Genomic DNA, 17,743 nt, shown 5'->3' with positions numbered 1-17,743 from the left:
ATTGTACAGCAGAAACTAACACAACATTGTAAAGCAATTATACTCCAATAAAAAAATAATCAAAGTGAAAATAAAATATTACCTTACACGTGGTATATATATACAATGGAATACTACTCATCCATAAAAAAGAAAGAAATAATGCCTTTTGCAGCAACATGGATGGACCCAGAGATATCATACTAAGCAAAGTAAGTCAAAAAGAGAAAGACAAATACTATATGATATCACTTATATATGGAATCTAAAATATGACACAAATGAACATATCTACGAACAGAAACAGACTCACAGGTATAGAGAACAGACTTGCCGGTGGCGGTGGGGAGGGAATGACTGGGAGTTTGGGATTAGCAGATGCAAACTATTACATATAGGATGGACAAACAACAAGGCCCTACTGCATACCACAGGGAACCATATTTAATATCTTATGATAAACCATAATGGAAAAGAATATGAAAAAGAATATACATATGTAGAACTGAGTCACTTTGCTGTACAGCAGAAATTAACATAACATTGTAAATCAACTATACTTCAAAAAATATATATATATTATCTTACAAACTACCTAAATGAAAATGCATTTATATTGGACCAGATGAGAACACTGACAGTGCACTCAATGAGGCAAACTCTAGGATGATAATTAATAGTAATATATCTTCAACCTAAAAAGCAACAATGTTGCACAGTATATAAGTAAGCCATCTTTCCTAGGTATAAGATAATTTTTCAAAGACTACTAACCTTATGGTCCTTCCCCTGGTTTTCAAGAAAGAGATCAAGTCTTTATAACTTTAGTTCATAAGATACACAAACACATTTAAAAAAATTTAGTAGTTCTAAACTTAAGGGTATATGTGTACACACACTATGGGAAGAGAAAGGGCACATAAATAATCACCTGGGTATATTTTTCAAAATCTTTTGCCAGGGAACTTCTCCACTAAGAGTCTAGTATATCCCTTCCTCTATGCTAAAAATCATTGTTTTAAATGAACTCACACACATAAATACACACTAATTTGGCTTCTAAAAGAAAACGAATTTATTAGCTGGACTACCTGTTATATGCCTAAAGGATTACCTAAAGCAATGCACCCATAAAGCTAAAATCTCATTTCACTGGGAAACGGACCTGTAAAACTGCATTTTGTTGGATATTTATTTACACTTGGGGACCTATTTACAGTCTTTTCAAACCCAATGTGCCAATATAGAGTTTGGCTTTTGTATTACAGTCACGGGAATATATTACAGGTTATACCCTTTAGAGTTAGAAAAATCTTTTCAATGAAGCTCAGTTGGCAGGGTATATACAGCAAGATTTTGTGCCAATAATATGTCCATAATAACATTTAAGTAAATGACTATAAATTCCTACACAAACAAAAGCATTACTAGCAAAGAGATTACTATTATTTTATCAAGACCAATTAATTTATCAGTGCCCTAATAATTAATTACATGGACTAAAAATTTCAGTCAATCAGTCTGTAAAAGGGGGTCTAAATTGAGACATATCATTTCTCTCTCCTGACTACTATCCTGAATAGTTAACCCCTTTCAGAAACTGCCTTGGAACAATCAAGGCGTTCTTCAAAGTCAGACTACATCTGCTTTTAAAAGAAGTTCAAAAATGCAGCACATGGAGAGCAAATAAATATGAAATCGTGGAATCATAAATAAATAATCAGCATGCTTTGCTATTAAAGAAAATGTGATGAGCAAATATGCCTCTTATCCTTACTCTATGAACAAATTATTGTAATCTTCTGAGCCAAAAGTAAGAAGGTATGGTCTACTTTTTTTTTTTTTAACAAATTTATTTATTTATTTATTTATTTTTGGCTGCGTTGGGTCTTCGTTGCTGCGCACAGGCTTTCTCTAGTTGCAGCGAGCAGGGGCTACTCTTTGTTGCGGTACATGGGTTTCTCATTGCGGTGGCTTCTCCTTGCAGAGCACGGGCTCTAGGCGTGTGGGCTTCAGTAGTTGCGGCGCACAGGCTCAGTAGTTGTGGCTCGCGGGCTCTAGAGTGCAGGCTCAGTAATTGTGGCACACAGGCTTAGCTGACGGCATGTGGGATCTTCCCGGAGTAAGGCTCGAACCTGTGTCCCCTGCACTGGCAGGTGTATTCTTAACTATGCGCCACCAGGGAAGCCTGGTATGGTCTACTTTTAAAAAAAGAAATGTGTGGCTTCCTTTCACAGCTCAAGTATTTTTTGGGGGGGGGGGGGCTCCCTTCCTCCCCAAAGTAGTGGGGGCTGGGGCAGGAAAGGGATGCGGCAGGTGACAATGAGGGCCTGGCCTACCCCTCCCTCCCAGCTGCCCCCACCCTGCCAGTGCCCCACCTCTGCATTGTGGCTCCCCTGTAACCTCCTTTAATCTCATCTGTCTCGAGGGGAGCTCTGTCTGTCCGTGTTATTTATTGCTACCCCTGCCTGATCTCCTGCCCCCACACCTGGCCCCAGGGCCTCTACGGAGGGACATGAAATAAATGTCCTGAAGCCAAATACCCATCTAGAGCCTGATGATTTCGGACCCGTCCTTGGGGAGCCTGCCACCCGCCTCCTTGCCCTTTCCTGGGTCCTCAGGGATTCTAGCCCTGAGCCCAGGCCAGCCGCCCTTAAGTTGCTTCCACGTCGATCACAGCTCAAGTATTTTATTTCTAGTGAGTCAGTTATTTAGTAAGTGCATATGAAAGCTATTATAAATAAAATAATTTATATTTTTAGGAGATGATTCTTTTTAGATCCTACTCAATTGAAGATCTCTGTTGAAGAGTAACTGATTAAAATCAATGCCTTCATTCAAACTGGTAAACATTTAGTGGCCACAAACAACAAAAGAAGAATTTATCCTAATGGTTCTATGAGTCTATCAACATCAATAGATAAGATCAATAAGTAGAAAACTGGCTTGAAAATTTTTATAAAATAGATACCTCCTTAAGCTGTTCTTTTCGAAGTTTATATTCTCTTTTCTGGGACTCCAAAAAGCTGTTTAGTTCTTTCTTCTGTTGGGCCTGAATATGTTGCTGAAATTTTTTCTCTTCATTGGCCATCACTTTAGCCTATGGGAAATTTAAAAAATGGATCAAATTAGTTAAGTAGATTCAAAGCAACAGTTTAATATATACCACTAAGGATATTTTTCCCCTTAAGAACATAAAATCAGTATAAGCATTACCAATACCAATTACATAACATCTTCTTATTTGAATTTCAGAGAACCAGTAAAATGGAACTCATCTTTAATATGTTGATCTTTTACAGAATCAAAACGTTTTCACCTTTTTAAAAATTTAATAATATGTCCTCCCCCAAGAAAATAAAACAAATATATATTTATCCACAAATATAATTAAGTCATGACCTTTTATCTAGATTGATTTGTATATTAAATAATGTAATATACTCCTCTTCAAATTAAACCCTGACCTTTAACTTATATATTAATATGAAAATGTTAAATATTAGATACATATCATACTGTTTTATTTCTGATTATATAGGCAATGCATATTCATTGTAGATCATTTAGGCAATACAGAAAAACACAAAAAAATCTTGTATGATTTTACCACCCAGAGATAACCAATATAAACATTTTGGTGCACACCCTTCCTATTTACTTCTATGCATACATACATTTTAAATAAATCTGTAATCATATTGCACATCCTATTTCATGATTTGCTTTTCTAAACATGTTAGTATCTACCTCTTCCCGAGTTATTAAAAATACTATCCAATGCCCAACAGGATTCTAAATATCTATACATTCTTTCATCAAATTATTTCAAAAGCAAATAATTATTTACTCTGTAAATTATTTTCCCAAATTCTCTATTATGAGAGGGTAGTTCTTCTATTTTGGGGGGAAAGGCTGAACAGGGTAACTATAATAAATAATGCCTCAATGTGGACAAGCCAGACACATTTCTAGATATTGTGTGAATTTACAGAGAACCTTACATTTTACCTGACAAATGTGACTATCAAAATAAAATTTAACTGATGGGACATCAAAAACATTAGAAGAGGGGCTTCCCTGGTGGCGCAGTGGTTGAGAATCTGCCTGCCAATGCAGGGGACACGGGTTCGAGCCCTGGTCTGGGATGATCCCACATGCCGCGGAGCAACTGGGCCCGTGAGCCACAAGTACTGAGCCTGCATGTCTGGAGCCTGTGCTCTGCAACAAGAGAGGCCATGACAGTGAGAGGCCCGCACACACCCGCTCGCCACAACTAGAGAAAGTTCTCGCACAGAAACGAAGACCCAACACAGCCAAAAAATAAAAATTAATTAATTAATTAATTAATTTAAAAAATATATATATATATATATTTTAAAAAAAGGAAAAAAAGAATCGGCCTTCCAATGCAGGGGACGCGGGTTCAATCCCTGGTTGGGGAACTAAGATCCCACATGCTGCAAGGCAACTAAGCCCGCGCGCCTCCACTAGAGAGCCTGCGTATGGCAAACTACAGAGCCCATGTGCTCTGGAGCCCACGTGCCACAACTACAGAGCCCACGCACTCTGAAGCCCATGCGCCACAACTAGAGAGAAGCCTGTGAGCCGCAACGAAGACCCCGGGCGCCACAATGAAAGATCCCGCATGCTGCAACGAAGATCCCACATGCCGCAACCAAGACCCAACACAGCCAAAAATGAATTAAAAAAAACAAAAAACAAATGGGCTGGGACTTCCCTAGTGGTGCAGTGGTTAAGAATCCGCCCGCCAATGCAGGGGACACGGGTTCGAGCCCTGGTCTGGGAAGATCCCACATGCTGCAGAGCAACGAAGCCTGTGTGCCACAACCACTGAGCCTGAGCTCTAGAGCCTGTGAGCCACAACTACTGAGCCTGTGTGCCACAATTACTGAAACCCGCATGCCTAGAGCCCGTGCTCTGCAACAAGAGAAGCCACCGCAATGAGAAGCACGTGCACTGCAACAAAGAGTAGCCCCCACTCGCTGCAATTAGAGAAAGCCTGCGCACAGCAATGAATACCCAATGCAGCCAAAAATAAATAAATAAATAAATATTAAAAAAAAAAACCAAACCCACAAATGGGCTAAATCTTAATCTGAACCTCTTTTATTATCTCTAACATTCTCTGTAATCTTCAATTATTCTCTGATATTAAAATGCTGCTATAAATTTAAGATAGGTCTCCAAAAATCACAGAGACGAGAATCATGAATGATTTTTCGAGACCTAAATCACCTATTGATAGGTGATTAACAAACTCCTCAGATAATCAGGGTACCTAGGGCCTAGAATGGTTGCATGATTTACCCACTGTGATACTATAAAACTATCAGTGTCAGGAAATAATCCCACATCTGTTGGTTCCCAGACTCAGTACCTGATATTATACAAGTTATATAAATGTTTCTTCCTTTCCCCATCTGATTTGCTTGGTTCTGGGGAAGATATATCCTAACATCAAAATGCCATCTTGGTTAATTCTGAGATGGTTACAATCTAGAGTAAATAAATTAGTAATACTGAATCAGCCACCTCTTTTTCCATGGCAGCCTGATGTTTCTTGATAAGTTTCTCCATTTCTGCAGCAAAATTGTTACGTTGTGTTTCAAGATCTTTGTCTAATCTGAGGCGATGTTCATCCATCTCAGCCTTTAACTTATTTTCCAGAGTCATCAGCTGCTTTTGATGTTGCCGCCTCATTCTCTTGTAGCCAGACATTTGTTCTCTAAGCTCAGAGTCCTGCTCATGTTCTTGCATTTGCCTTGTAACCTAGACACACAAACAATGGAGAGAAAAGAATAAAATTAAGCAAAACATTTTTATTTCAGAAGCATTTTAGACCACTCTACTATTTAGCCAAGTAGACAATCACTGTAAGAGATTCCAGTGAGCAGTTTCCAATTAAATTTCCAGGTGGTCTCCTAAAGAAATAGACACGCTGGTTCTAAAGTTTATATTGGAATGTAAAGGACCTACAATAGCCAAAACAATCTTGAGGGAAAAAAAGTTGGAAGACACACATTTCAGTAATCCAAACAATGTGGAACTGGTGGAAGAATAGGCTGAATAGATCAAAGGAACAGAATAAAATCTAGAAATAGACCCAAATATATTTAGTCAATTGATTTTCCACCAAAAAGTCAATTCAAAGAGGAAAAAATGTGTTATCATCAAATTCTGCTCACGCAACTGGTTCTCTGTATATAAAAGTAAAAACAAAAATCTTGACTTCTGTATCACGCTATATACAAAAATTAATTTGAGAATCATTTGACATAAACACGAAATCCAGAATCATAAAGTAGGAAGAAAACCAAAATATCTTCATGACCATAGCGCAGGCAAATATTTCTTGGGCAGGACACAAAAAGCACTGACTATAAAGACAAAAATGTATAAACTGAATTTTTTAATTGAGGTGAAATTCACATAATATAAAATTAATCATTTTAAAGTGAACAACCCAGCAGCATTTAGTATATTCACAATGTTAGGCAACCACCACCTCTATCTACTTAAAAGACAGTTTTACCACCTCAGAAGAAAACCCTGTACCTGTTATGCAGCTGCTCCCCATTCTTCCCTTTTGGTAACCACCAATCTGTTTTCTGTCTCTATGGATTTATCTACTCTGGATATTTCATATAAATAGAGTCATATAATATGTGACCTTTTGTGTCTGGCTTCTTTAATTTAGCATGTTTGCAAGGTTCATCCATGTTGTATAGCATGTATCAGTATTTCATTCCTTTTTATAGCTAAATAATATTCCACTGTTTGCATATACCATAATTTGTTTATACATTCATCCACTGGTGAATATTAATATCTGTGTTGTTTCCACTTTTTGGGTATTGTGAATAGTGCTGCTGTGAACATGTGTGTAGTGTACTTGTTTGAGTAACTGTTTTCAATTCTTTTGGGTATATACCTAGTAGTAGAACAGCTGGGTCATGTGGTAAATCTATGTTTACGTTTTTGAGGCATCATCAACTGTTTTCCACAGCAGCTGAACCACTTTACATTCCTACCAGCAATATACAGGAGTTCCAATTTCTCTGCACTCCCTCCAACACTTGTTATTTTGTTTTTTCTTTTCTTTTCCTTTTTTTAAAAGATATCTGTACCTTCCTGTTCACTGCAGCATTATTGTTATTTTTTAAAATTTATTTATTTATTTATTTTTGGCTGCGTTGGGTCTTCGTTGCTGCACGCAGGCTTTCTCTAGTTGCAGCAAGTGGGAGCTACTCTTTCTTGCAGTGCACAGGCTTCTCACTGCAGTGGCTTCTCTTGTTGCGGAGCATGGGCTCTAGGCACGCGGGCTTAAGTAGTTGCGGCACGCAGGCTCAGTAGTTATGGCTCACGGGCTCTGGAGCACAGGCTCAGTAGTTGTGGCGCACGGGCTTAGTTGCTCCGCAGCATGTGGGATCTCCCCGGACCAGGGCTCGAACCCATGTCCCCTGCATTTGCAGGCGGATTCTTAACCACTGTGCCACCAGGGAAGGCCTTCTGTTTTTAAAAGATATATATTCTTTGCAGAAATGTTTATTCAAGTCCTTTACCTATGTTTTAATTTGGTTGTTTAAATTGGAATTTAAAACTAAAAAATTTTAACCTCTCATCAAGACAACAGTAAGAAAAAGACTAGGTAAACCACAGATGAAGAAAAAACATTTGCAAGATATATATGAGATATAATACTTGTAACCAGACTATATAAAGAACTCGTAAAATCAATATTATAATGTGAACATCTGAATAAGAAACCAGGCAAAAGAGTTGAAGAGACACTTCACTAAAGAAGAAATATGAACAGACAATAAGCACATGAAAAGGTGACATCTTTAGTCACAGGAAAATGCAAAAAACAAACAAAAAAATCCACTATGAGATTCCATTTCACACCCACTACAATGGCTAAAAAAAGTGACAACACCAAATGTTGGAGAGGATACAGACCAACTGGAACTCATACACATTGCTGATAGGCATGTGAAATGGTACAACCATTTTGGAAAACTGACAGAGGAAGTTAAACATATATATACCCCATGACTCAGCAATTCTACTCTTAGGTATTTACCAAAAAGAAATTAACACATAATGTTCACATAAAGGCTTGTATAAGAATGTTTATAACAATCTTATGTGTAATAGCCCCAAACAGGAATCAAACCAAGTGTTCCTCAATAGAAGAATGGATTAAAATATTGTGGTATATTCACACAATGAAAATATATTTACAGTAATAAAAAAGAATGAACTTTGATGAACACAATATAGATGAATCTCAAAAACATTAAGCTGAGCAAAATAAGCCAGACACAAAAGAGTACATTCTGTGTGATTCCACCGATATAAAATCCAAAAACAGAACTAACAACAGTGAAGAAACAGAAAGTGGTGGTCATGAGAGTGGAGAGTTGACTAAAGAGGGGTATGAGGAAACTTTCTGGAACGACAATAAATTTTAATTTTTTTTTTTTTTTTAGTCGATGGTTAACATAATGTGTACCACTAAAAATACTTCAAATTGAATACCTAAGATCTACGCATTTTATTGTATGAAAAAAATCCAAGGCATAAGTCAGACTGAGTTATGGTACGTGGTAATCATATTGAATAATATAGCTACTCATATCTTTGTACACAAATATACCTACTCTCTGAATGTTTTACTTGAAATAAATGGACTTACTAGGTTTAAGAATATGGATCTTAAGTTTTCTAAAACTTTTTTTTAAATTTAATTTATTTATTTTTGGCTGTGTTGGGTCTTCATTTCTGCATACAGGCTTTCTCTAGTTGTGGTGTGCGGGGCTACTCTTTGTTGCGGTACGAGAGCTTCTCATTGCGGTGGCTTCTCTTGTTGCGGAGCACGGGCTCTAGGCACCCATGCTTCAGTAGTTGCAGCACGCGGCCTTCAGTAGTTGCAGCATGCAGGCTCAGTAGTTGTGGCTCACGGGCTCTAGAGCACAGGCTCAGTAGTTGTGGCTCAAGGGCTTAGTTGCTCCACGGCATGTGGGATCTTCCCGGACCAGGGCTCGAACCTGTGTCCCCTGCCTTGGCAGGCGGATTCTCAACCACTGCGCCACCAGGGAAGCCCTAAAGCCATAACTTTTTAAGACTGTCTTTATGGAACTCCCTGGCGGTCCAGTGGTTAGGACTCCTGGTTGGAGAATTAACATCCCGCAAGCCATGCAGCGCAGCACAACTAACTAACTAACTAACTAATTAACTGACTAAATAAATAAATAGTGTCCTTAATTAATTTGAGGGAGCCAAAATTTGGGACAGAAGGCTTGCTTGGGAAACACTTAATATGTGCCCAGTCACAAAGATGTTTTCCCACAAGCTGGCCCCTGTCCAGGTATTTATTAAAATAGTCATGAAAAAATTAAGCAATCATTGTTTGCTACTTGCTCCATTCAAAGAATTATTTACATGTTGTAGAATAGTAGGAATGACTTGACTTATGGTAGGGGATGGTGTTCTTGACCTTAGACATCATTCAGATTCATGGGCCACAGCATGGGATTTATAAGATCTGCTATGTAGTTGATAATTCAGGTAACTCCCATATATTTTTTTCTTTCTGTCATATTTTCTAATAACCTATTTTCCCTTTGATATCTTAACGTATTTTCTTTCTATCCCTAGTAAGTATTCTTTATCATGTTTTGGTTCTACATATCTGACTGATTAGGGTTATGAGTACCCCAGTATAACAACATCCTTGTAATGAACAAATAATCCATTTTTATTATTTGGGAAATCAGAAGAACTACATTTTGAGTATATCAAATTGGATTACTTGCTATTTCCCAAACATCCCCCCCCCGCTCATTTTGGTCAATTCTTAGGTGGAAATTACATTTTTCCTCTCCCCCGTGCCTAAAACCAACTAATTATTAAAGGCTCAGATGATTTATTTTATAAATACTCCCTTTATGCCCCGATTCAAAGGTAATCTGAATTCCTATTTAGTACCTTTTAGCCCTCTTAAGCTAATTCAATATATTCTAATATATTACTTATTTGTGTACACATCTCTCAGAGTGCTTTGTATAATATCTTTCTCATAAGAGGTAGTTAAATGTTGAATAAACGTTTTGCAAAATAAACCCTGAATAAAAAAAAAGAGATAATTATACTTGAGTATAGATAGGTGCCAATGTCCAACATGAAAAATATATTTCTAATTTGCAGTAGAACATACCAGTGATGCCGTCCGTATAGTAGCAAAGTGTTCTCGATTACGGTAGTGTGATTTATGACGAGATACTTGGGGTGGAGATTGTGGATCTGATGCCCTTGTTCTAGGATCTCCCTCTTCTCTGTAATTTTCTTCCTCCTAGGCAAAGAAACAGACATTACTATCTGAGGTGAACACAGTTCACGTGAACTTTCAAGAAAGTTAAAGTTTAAACACAACTTGATCAATAAATCTCAAAGACATAATTTTAAAAAGCAAAAACAAAACATGGGAATGCTGACATTTTATTTTCAACACAATTTGAATCAGGAGACATTATTTCCTCAGTGTATGAAATAGCACACAGATTCAGGATAAGGAAATGTATATGGCTAGAGTTATTAATATTCATTAAATGCAAAATTAAAAAGCTTTAACATAACTTAAAAACAAAGATAATAAAGCATGCAGCCAGTATTTTAAACAGCAGTAATAAAATTAATTACTCTAAGGCTCTTGGGTTTTAGAAGTAATAATACAGCTTAAAAAGATCTTTATATGGGCTTCCCTGGTGGCGCAGTGGTTGGGAGTCTGCCTGCCAATGCAGGGGACACGGGTTCGAGCCCTGGTCTGGGAAGATCCCACATGCCGTGGAGCAACTGGGCCCGTGAGCCACAACTACTGAGCCTGCGCGTCTGGAGCCTGTGCTCCGCAACAAGAGAGGCCACGACAGTGAGAGGCCCACGCACCGCGATGAAGAGTGGCCCCCGCTCGCCGCAACTAGAGAAAGCCCTCGCACAGAAACGAAGACCCAACACAGCCAAAAATAAATAAATAAATAAATAATAAATAAATTTTAAAAAAAAAGGTAAAAAAAAAAAATTTGTCTCACTTGTAAAAGAGGAACATAAATAAAAAAAAAAAAAAATAAAAGATCTTTATAATACTTCTGCCATTTGTCCAAGTAAACAAAAAATAGTTATACAAATTTTGAGAACTTATGTCTTTCTTGACATATACCTTAGTTCATTAACTGAAGAGGAAGTCAACTAGCAACCAACTAATTGTGGGAATACTCTTTTTACAGCTAATCCTCTTACCTAAGAATATAAAAATTAAACATGATTTTTCCCTAAATAACACTACTACTTAACTAAATCATTCTTGAAAACTGCGTGTTAAAACATTTGTAATATAAATTTTTCCATTTTAACCATTTTTACGTATACAATTCAGTGGCGTCAATTATATTTTCAATGCTGTGCCACCATCCCCACTATTTCCCAAACTTTTTCATCACTCCAAATGGAAATTCTGTATCCATTAGCAAAAATTCTCCATTTCATCCTCCAGTCAGCCCCTGGTAACCTCTAATCCACTTTCTGTCTCTATGAATTTGTCTATTCTAGATAGTTCATATAAGTGGAATTATACATTATTTGTCCTTTTACATCTGACGTATATCATTTAGCATAATGTTTTCAAGGTTCACTAATGTTGTAGCATGTATCAGAATTTCATTCCTTTTTACAGCTGAAAAATATATATACCATGGTTTTCTTTATCCATTTATCTGTTGAGGAACACTTGTATTGGTTCCACCTTTTAGCTATTATTCCTAGTAACTTTCTAGGTAACACTGCAAGCTGTGAAGTTTAAAAGGAAGCATTCCTATTAACTGCTAAAAGGAGTTATCTGATCTTCAAATATTTTCAAGAAAATTTAAAATCTTGCATTCGAAAGTATGAAGACTAAAGTACTAAACACCGGTATTTCCTAAACCCAGAATTTATATTTTTCCATAATTACACTAAGTTTTATCTTAAAGATGTAAACATTATGGATAATGCAAAAGTCACTTTTGGTCTCCACCCATCCTACCCCATTCTCCCACTCTTCAAAGGTAACCGTTATATTATAATGAATTTCATGAGTAAACCTACTATTTTTTTTTATCTACTATTTTTAAATACTTTATTTTCCATCTAAGTAACTGCAAATAATACATTATATATAGTATTCCTGTATTTTTTCTTCTAAGATTTTTAAAAATATTTTTTGTATTCTCAAAACATTAGTTTCCCAAATGCAGACATTACATTGGGAATTAACAAGCCTATTGCCATTCTAAAATAAGTTACCTAAAATTGTTCCAAACTTCTGAAACAGCAAAGAAAAAAAAAAAATCTCGAAGGGGATTAGGAACCAAGATGGCGAAGTAGAAGGAGGCGCTCTCCCTCCCTCTTGCAAGAACACCAGAATCACAACTAACTGCTGGACGATCATCGACAGGAAGACACTGGAACCCACCAAAAAAAGATACCTCACATCCAAAGACAAAGGAGAAGCCACAGTGAGACGGTAGGAGGGGTGCAATCACAGTAAAATCAAATGCCATAACTGCTGGGTGGGTGACTCACAGACTGGAGAACACTTATACCACAGAAGTCCACCCACTGGAGTGAAGGTTCTGAGCCCCACGTCAGGTTCCCAACCTGGGGGTCCGGCAACGGGAGGAGGAATTCCTAGAGAATCAGACTTTGAAGGCTAGTGGGATTTCACTGCAGGACTTCGACAGGACTGGGGGAAACAGAGACTCCACTCTTGGAGGGCACACACAAAGCAGTGTGTGCATTGGGACCCAGGGGAAGGAGAAGTGACCCCAGGGGAGACTGAACCAGACCTACCTGCTAGTGTTGGCGGGTCTCCTGCACAGGCGGGGGGTGGCACTGTTTCACTGTGGGGACAAGGACACTGGCAGCGGAAGTTCTGGGAAGTACTCCTTGGCATGAGCCCTCCCAGAGGTCCGCCAGTAGCCCCACCAAAAAGCCCAGGTAGGCTCCAGTGTTGGGTTGCCTCAGGCCAAACAACCAACAGGGAGGGAACCCAGCCCCACCCATCAGCAGTCAAGCGGATTAAAAGTTTTACTGAGCTCTGACCACCACAGCAACAGTCAGCTCTACCCACCACCAGTCCCTCCCATCAGGAAACTTGCACAAGCCTCTTAGATAGTCTCATCCAACAGAGGGCAGAGAGCAGAAGCAAGCAGAACTACAATCCTGCAGCCTGTGGAACAAAAATCACATTCACAGAAAGATAGACAAGATGAAAAGGCAGAGGGCTATGTACCAGATGAAGGAACAAGATAAAACCCCAGAAAAACAACTAAATGAAGTGGAGATAGGCAACTTTCCAGAAAAAGAATTCAGAATAATGATAGTGAAGATGATCCAGGACCTCAGAAAAAGAATGGAGGCAAAGATCGAGAAGATGCAAGAAATGTTTAACAAAGACCTAGAAGAATTAAAGAACAAACAAACAGAGATGAACAATACAATAACTGAAATGAAAACTACACTAGAAGGAATCAATAGCAGAATAACTGAGGCAGAAGAACAGATAAGTGAACTGGAAGACAGAACGGTGGAATTCACTGCTGCGGAACAGAATATAGAAAAAAGAATGAAAAGAAATGAAGACAGCCTAAGAGACTTCTGGGACAACATTAAACGCAACAACATTTGCATTATAGGGGTCCCAGAAGGAGAAGAGAGAGAGAAAGGACCCGAGGAAATATTTGAAGACATTATAGTCGAAAACTTCCCTAACATGGGAAAGGAAATAGCCAGCCACCCAAGTCCAGGAAGTGCAGAGAGTGCCATACAGGATAAACCCAAGGAGAAACACGCCGAGACACATAGTAATCAAACTGGCAAAAATTAAAGACAAAGAAAAATTATTGAAAGCAGCAAGGGAAAAACGACAAATAACATACAAGGGAACTCCCATAAGGTTAACAGCTGATTTCTCAGCAGAAACTCTACAGGCCAGAAGGGAGTGGCATGATATACTTAAAGTGATGAAAGGAAAGAACCTACAACCAAGATTACTCTACCCGGCAAGGATCTCATTCAGATTCGATGGAGAAATCAAAAGCTTTACAGACAAGCAAAAGCTAAGGGAATTCAGCACCACCAAACCAGCTCTACAACAAATGCTAAAGGAACTTCTCTAAGGGGGAACACAAGAGAAGAAAAGGACCTACAAAAACAAACCTAAAACAATTAAGAAAATGGTCATAGGAACATACATATCGATAATTACCTTAAACGTGAATGGATTAAAGGCTCCAACCAAAAGACACAGGCTTGCTGAATGGATACAAAAACAAGACCAATCTATATGCTGTCTACAAGAGACCCACTTCAGACCTAGGGACACATACAGACTGAAAGGGAGGGGATGGAAAAAGATATTCCATGCAAATGGAAATCAAAAGAAAGCTGGACTAGCAATACTCATATCAGATAAAATAGACTTTAAAATAAAGAATGTTACAAGAGACAAGGAAGGACACTACATAATGATCCAGGGATCAATCCAAGAAGAAGATATAACAATTATAAATATATATGCACCCAACACAGGAGCACCTCAATACATAAGGCAACTGCTAACAGCTATAAAAGAGGAAATCGACAGTAACACAACAATAGTGGGGGACTTTAACACCTCATTTACACCAATGGACAGATCATCCAAAATGAAAATAAATAAGGAAACAGAAGCTTTAAATGACACAATAGACCAGATAGAGTTAATTGATATTTATAGGACATTCCATCCAGAAACAGCAGATTACACGTTCTTCTCAAGTGCGCACGGAACATTCTCCAGGATAGATCACATCTTGGGTCACAAATCAAGCCACAATAAATTTAAGAAAATTGAAATCATATCAAGCATCTTTTCTGACCACAACGCTATGAGATTAGAAATGAATTACAGGGAAAAAAACGTAAAAAGCACAAACACATGGACGCTAAACAATACGTTACTAAATAACCAAGAGATCACTGAAGAAATCAAAGAGGAAATCAAAAAATACTTAGAGACAAATGACAATGAAAACACGACAATCCAAAACCTATGGGATGCAGCAAAAGCAGTTCTAAGAGGGAAGTTTATAGCTATACAAGCCTACCTCAAGAAACAAGAAAAATCTCAAATAAACAATCTAACCTTACACCTAAAGGAACTAGACAAAGAAGAACAAACAAAACCCAAAGTTAGCAGAAGGAAAGAAATCATAAAGATCAGAGAAGAAATAAATGAAATAGAAACAAAACAATAACAAGGATCAATAAAACTAAAAGCTGGTTCTTTGAGAAGATAAACAAAATTGATAAACCATTAGCCAGAATCATCAAGAAAAAGAGGGAGAGGACTCAAATCAATAAAATTAGAAATGAAAAAGGAGAAGTTACAACAGACACCACAGAAATACAAAGCATCCTAAGAGACTACTACAAGCAACTTTATGCCAATAAAATGGACAACTGGAAGAAATGGACAAATTCTTAGAAAGGTATAACCTTCCAAGACTGAACCAGGAAGAAACAGAAACTATGAACAGACCAATCACAAGTAATGAAATTGAAACTGTGATTAAAAATCTTCCAACAAACAAAAGTCCAGGACCAGACGGCTTCACAGGTGAATTCTATCAAACATTTAGAGAAGAGCTAACACCCACCCTTCTCAAACTCTTCCAAAAAACTGCGGAGGGAGGAACACTACCAAACTCATTCTATGAGGCCACCATCACCCTGATACCAACACCAAAGATACTACAAAAAAAGAAAATTACAGACCAATATCACTGATGAATATAGATGCAGAAGTCCTCAACAAAATACTAGCAAACAGAATCCAACAACACATTAAAAGGATCATATACCATGATCAAGTGGGATTTATCCCAGGGATGCAAGGATTCTTCAATATATGCAAATCAATCAATGTGATACACCATGTTAACAAATTGAAGAAGAAAAACCATATGATCATCTCAATTGATGCAGAAAAAGCTTTTGACAATATTCAACACCCATTTATGATAAAAACTCTCCAAGAAGTGGGCATAGAGAGAACCTACCTCAACATGATAAAGGCCATATACGACAAACCCACAGCAAACATCATTCTCAATGGTGAAAAACTGAAAGCATTTCCTCTAAGATCAGGAACAAGACAAGGATGTCCACTCTCACCACTATTATTCAACATAGTTTTGGAAGTCCTAGCCACGGCAATCAGAGAAGAAAAAGAAATAAAAGGAATACAAATTGGAAAAGAAGAAGTAAAACTGTCACTGTTTGCAGATGACATGACACTTTACATAGAGAATCCTAAAGATGCCACCAGAAAACTACTAGAGCTAATCAATGAATTTGGTAAAGTCGCAGGATACAAAATTAATGCACAGAAATCTCTTGCATTCCTATACACTAATGATGAAAAATCTGAAAGAGAAATTAAGGAAACACTCCCATTTACCATTGCAACAAAAAGAATAAAATATCTAGGAATAAACCTACCTAGGGAGACAAAAGACCTGTATGCAGAAAACTATAAGACACTGATGAAAGAAATTAAAGATGATACCAACAGATGGAGAGATATACCATGTTCTTGGATTGGAAGAATCAATATTGTGAACATGACTATACTACCCAAAGCAATCTACAGATTCAATGCAATCCCTATAAAATTACCAATGGCATTTTTTACGGAACTAGAACCAAAACTCTTAAAATCTGTATGGAGACACAAAAGACCCCAAATAGCCAAAGCAGTCTTGAGGGAAAAAAATGGAGTGGGAGGAATCAGACTCCCTGACTTCAGACTATACTACAAAGCTACAGTAATCAAGACAATATGGTACTGGCACAAAAACAGAAACACAGATCAATGGAACAAGAGAGAAAGCCCAGAGATAAACCCATGCACTTATGGTCAACTAATCTATGACAAAGGAGGCAAGGATGTACAATGGAGAAAAGACAGTCTCTTCAATAAGTGGTGCTGGGAAAAGTGGACAGCTACATGTAAAAGAATGAAATTAGAACACTCCCTAACACCATACACAAAAATAAACGCAAAGTGGATTAGAGACCTAAATGTAAGACCGGACACTATAAAACTCTTAGAGGAAAACATAGGAAGAACACTCTTTCACATAAATCACAGCAAGATCTTTTTTGATCCACCTCCTAGAGTAATGGAAATAAAAACAAAAGTAAACAAATGGGACCTAATGAAACTTAAAAGCTTTTGCACAGCAAAGGAAACTATAAACAAGACGAAAAGACAACCCTCAGAATGGGAGAAAATATTTGCAAACGAATCAATGGACAAAGGATTAATCTCCAAAATATATAAACAGCTCATGCAGCTCAATATTAAAGAAACAAACAACCCAATCCAAAAATGGGCAGAAGATCTAAATAGACATTTCTCCAAAGAAGACATACAGATATGGCCAAGAAGCACATGAAAAGCTGCTCAACATCACTAATTATTAGAGAAATGCAAATCAAAACTACAATGAGGTATCACCTCACAGCAGTTAGAATGGGCATCATCAGAAAATCTACAAACAACAAATGCTGGAGAGGGTGTGGAGAAAAAGGAACCCTCTTGCACTGTTGGTGGGAATGTAAATTGATACAGCCACTATGGAGAACGGTATGCAGGTTCCTT

The 17,743-nt window shown here is 37.7% G+C and overlaps 1 protein-coding gene across 4 annotated transcripts in view; it reads right to left on the bottom strand.

Annotated features, from left to right (window-relative positions):
• Positions 1-17,743, bottom strand: part of TAOK1 (TAO kinase 1) — a 166,159-nt gene that overhangs the window by 30,131 nt on the left and 118,285 nt on the right. For all 4 annotated transcript variants that reach the window (XM_068531225.1, XM_068531223.1, XM_068531222.1 and 1 more), the window contains 3 exons: positions 10,223-10,357; positions 5,536-5,772; positions 2,951-3,079 (listed from right to left, as the gene is read on the bottom strand). In XM_068531225.1, the coding sequence (XP_068387326.1) occupies positions 2,951-3,079; positions 5,536-5,772; positions 10,223-10,357 (501 nt within the window). The remainder of the gene's footprint in view (positions 1-2,950; positions 3,080-5,535; positions 5,773-10,222; positions 10,358-17,743) is intronic.

This window comes from Eschrichtius robustus, chromosome 20 (assembly GCF_028021215.1).
Source record: "Eschrichtius robustus isolate mEscRob2 chromosome 20, mEscRob2.pri, whole genome shotgun sequence".
Taxonomy (NCBI): Eukaryota; Metazoa; Chordata; class Mammalia; order Artiodactyla; family Eschrichtiidae; genus Eschrichtius; species Eschrichtius robustus.
Note: the sequence above shows the minus strand (reverse complement) of the source record. Positions and strands in the feature narration are given on the sequence as shown.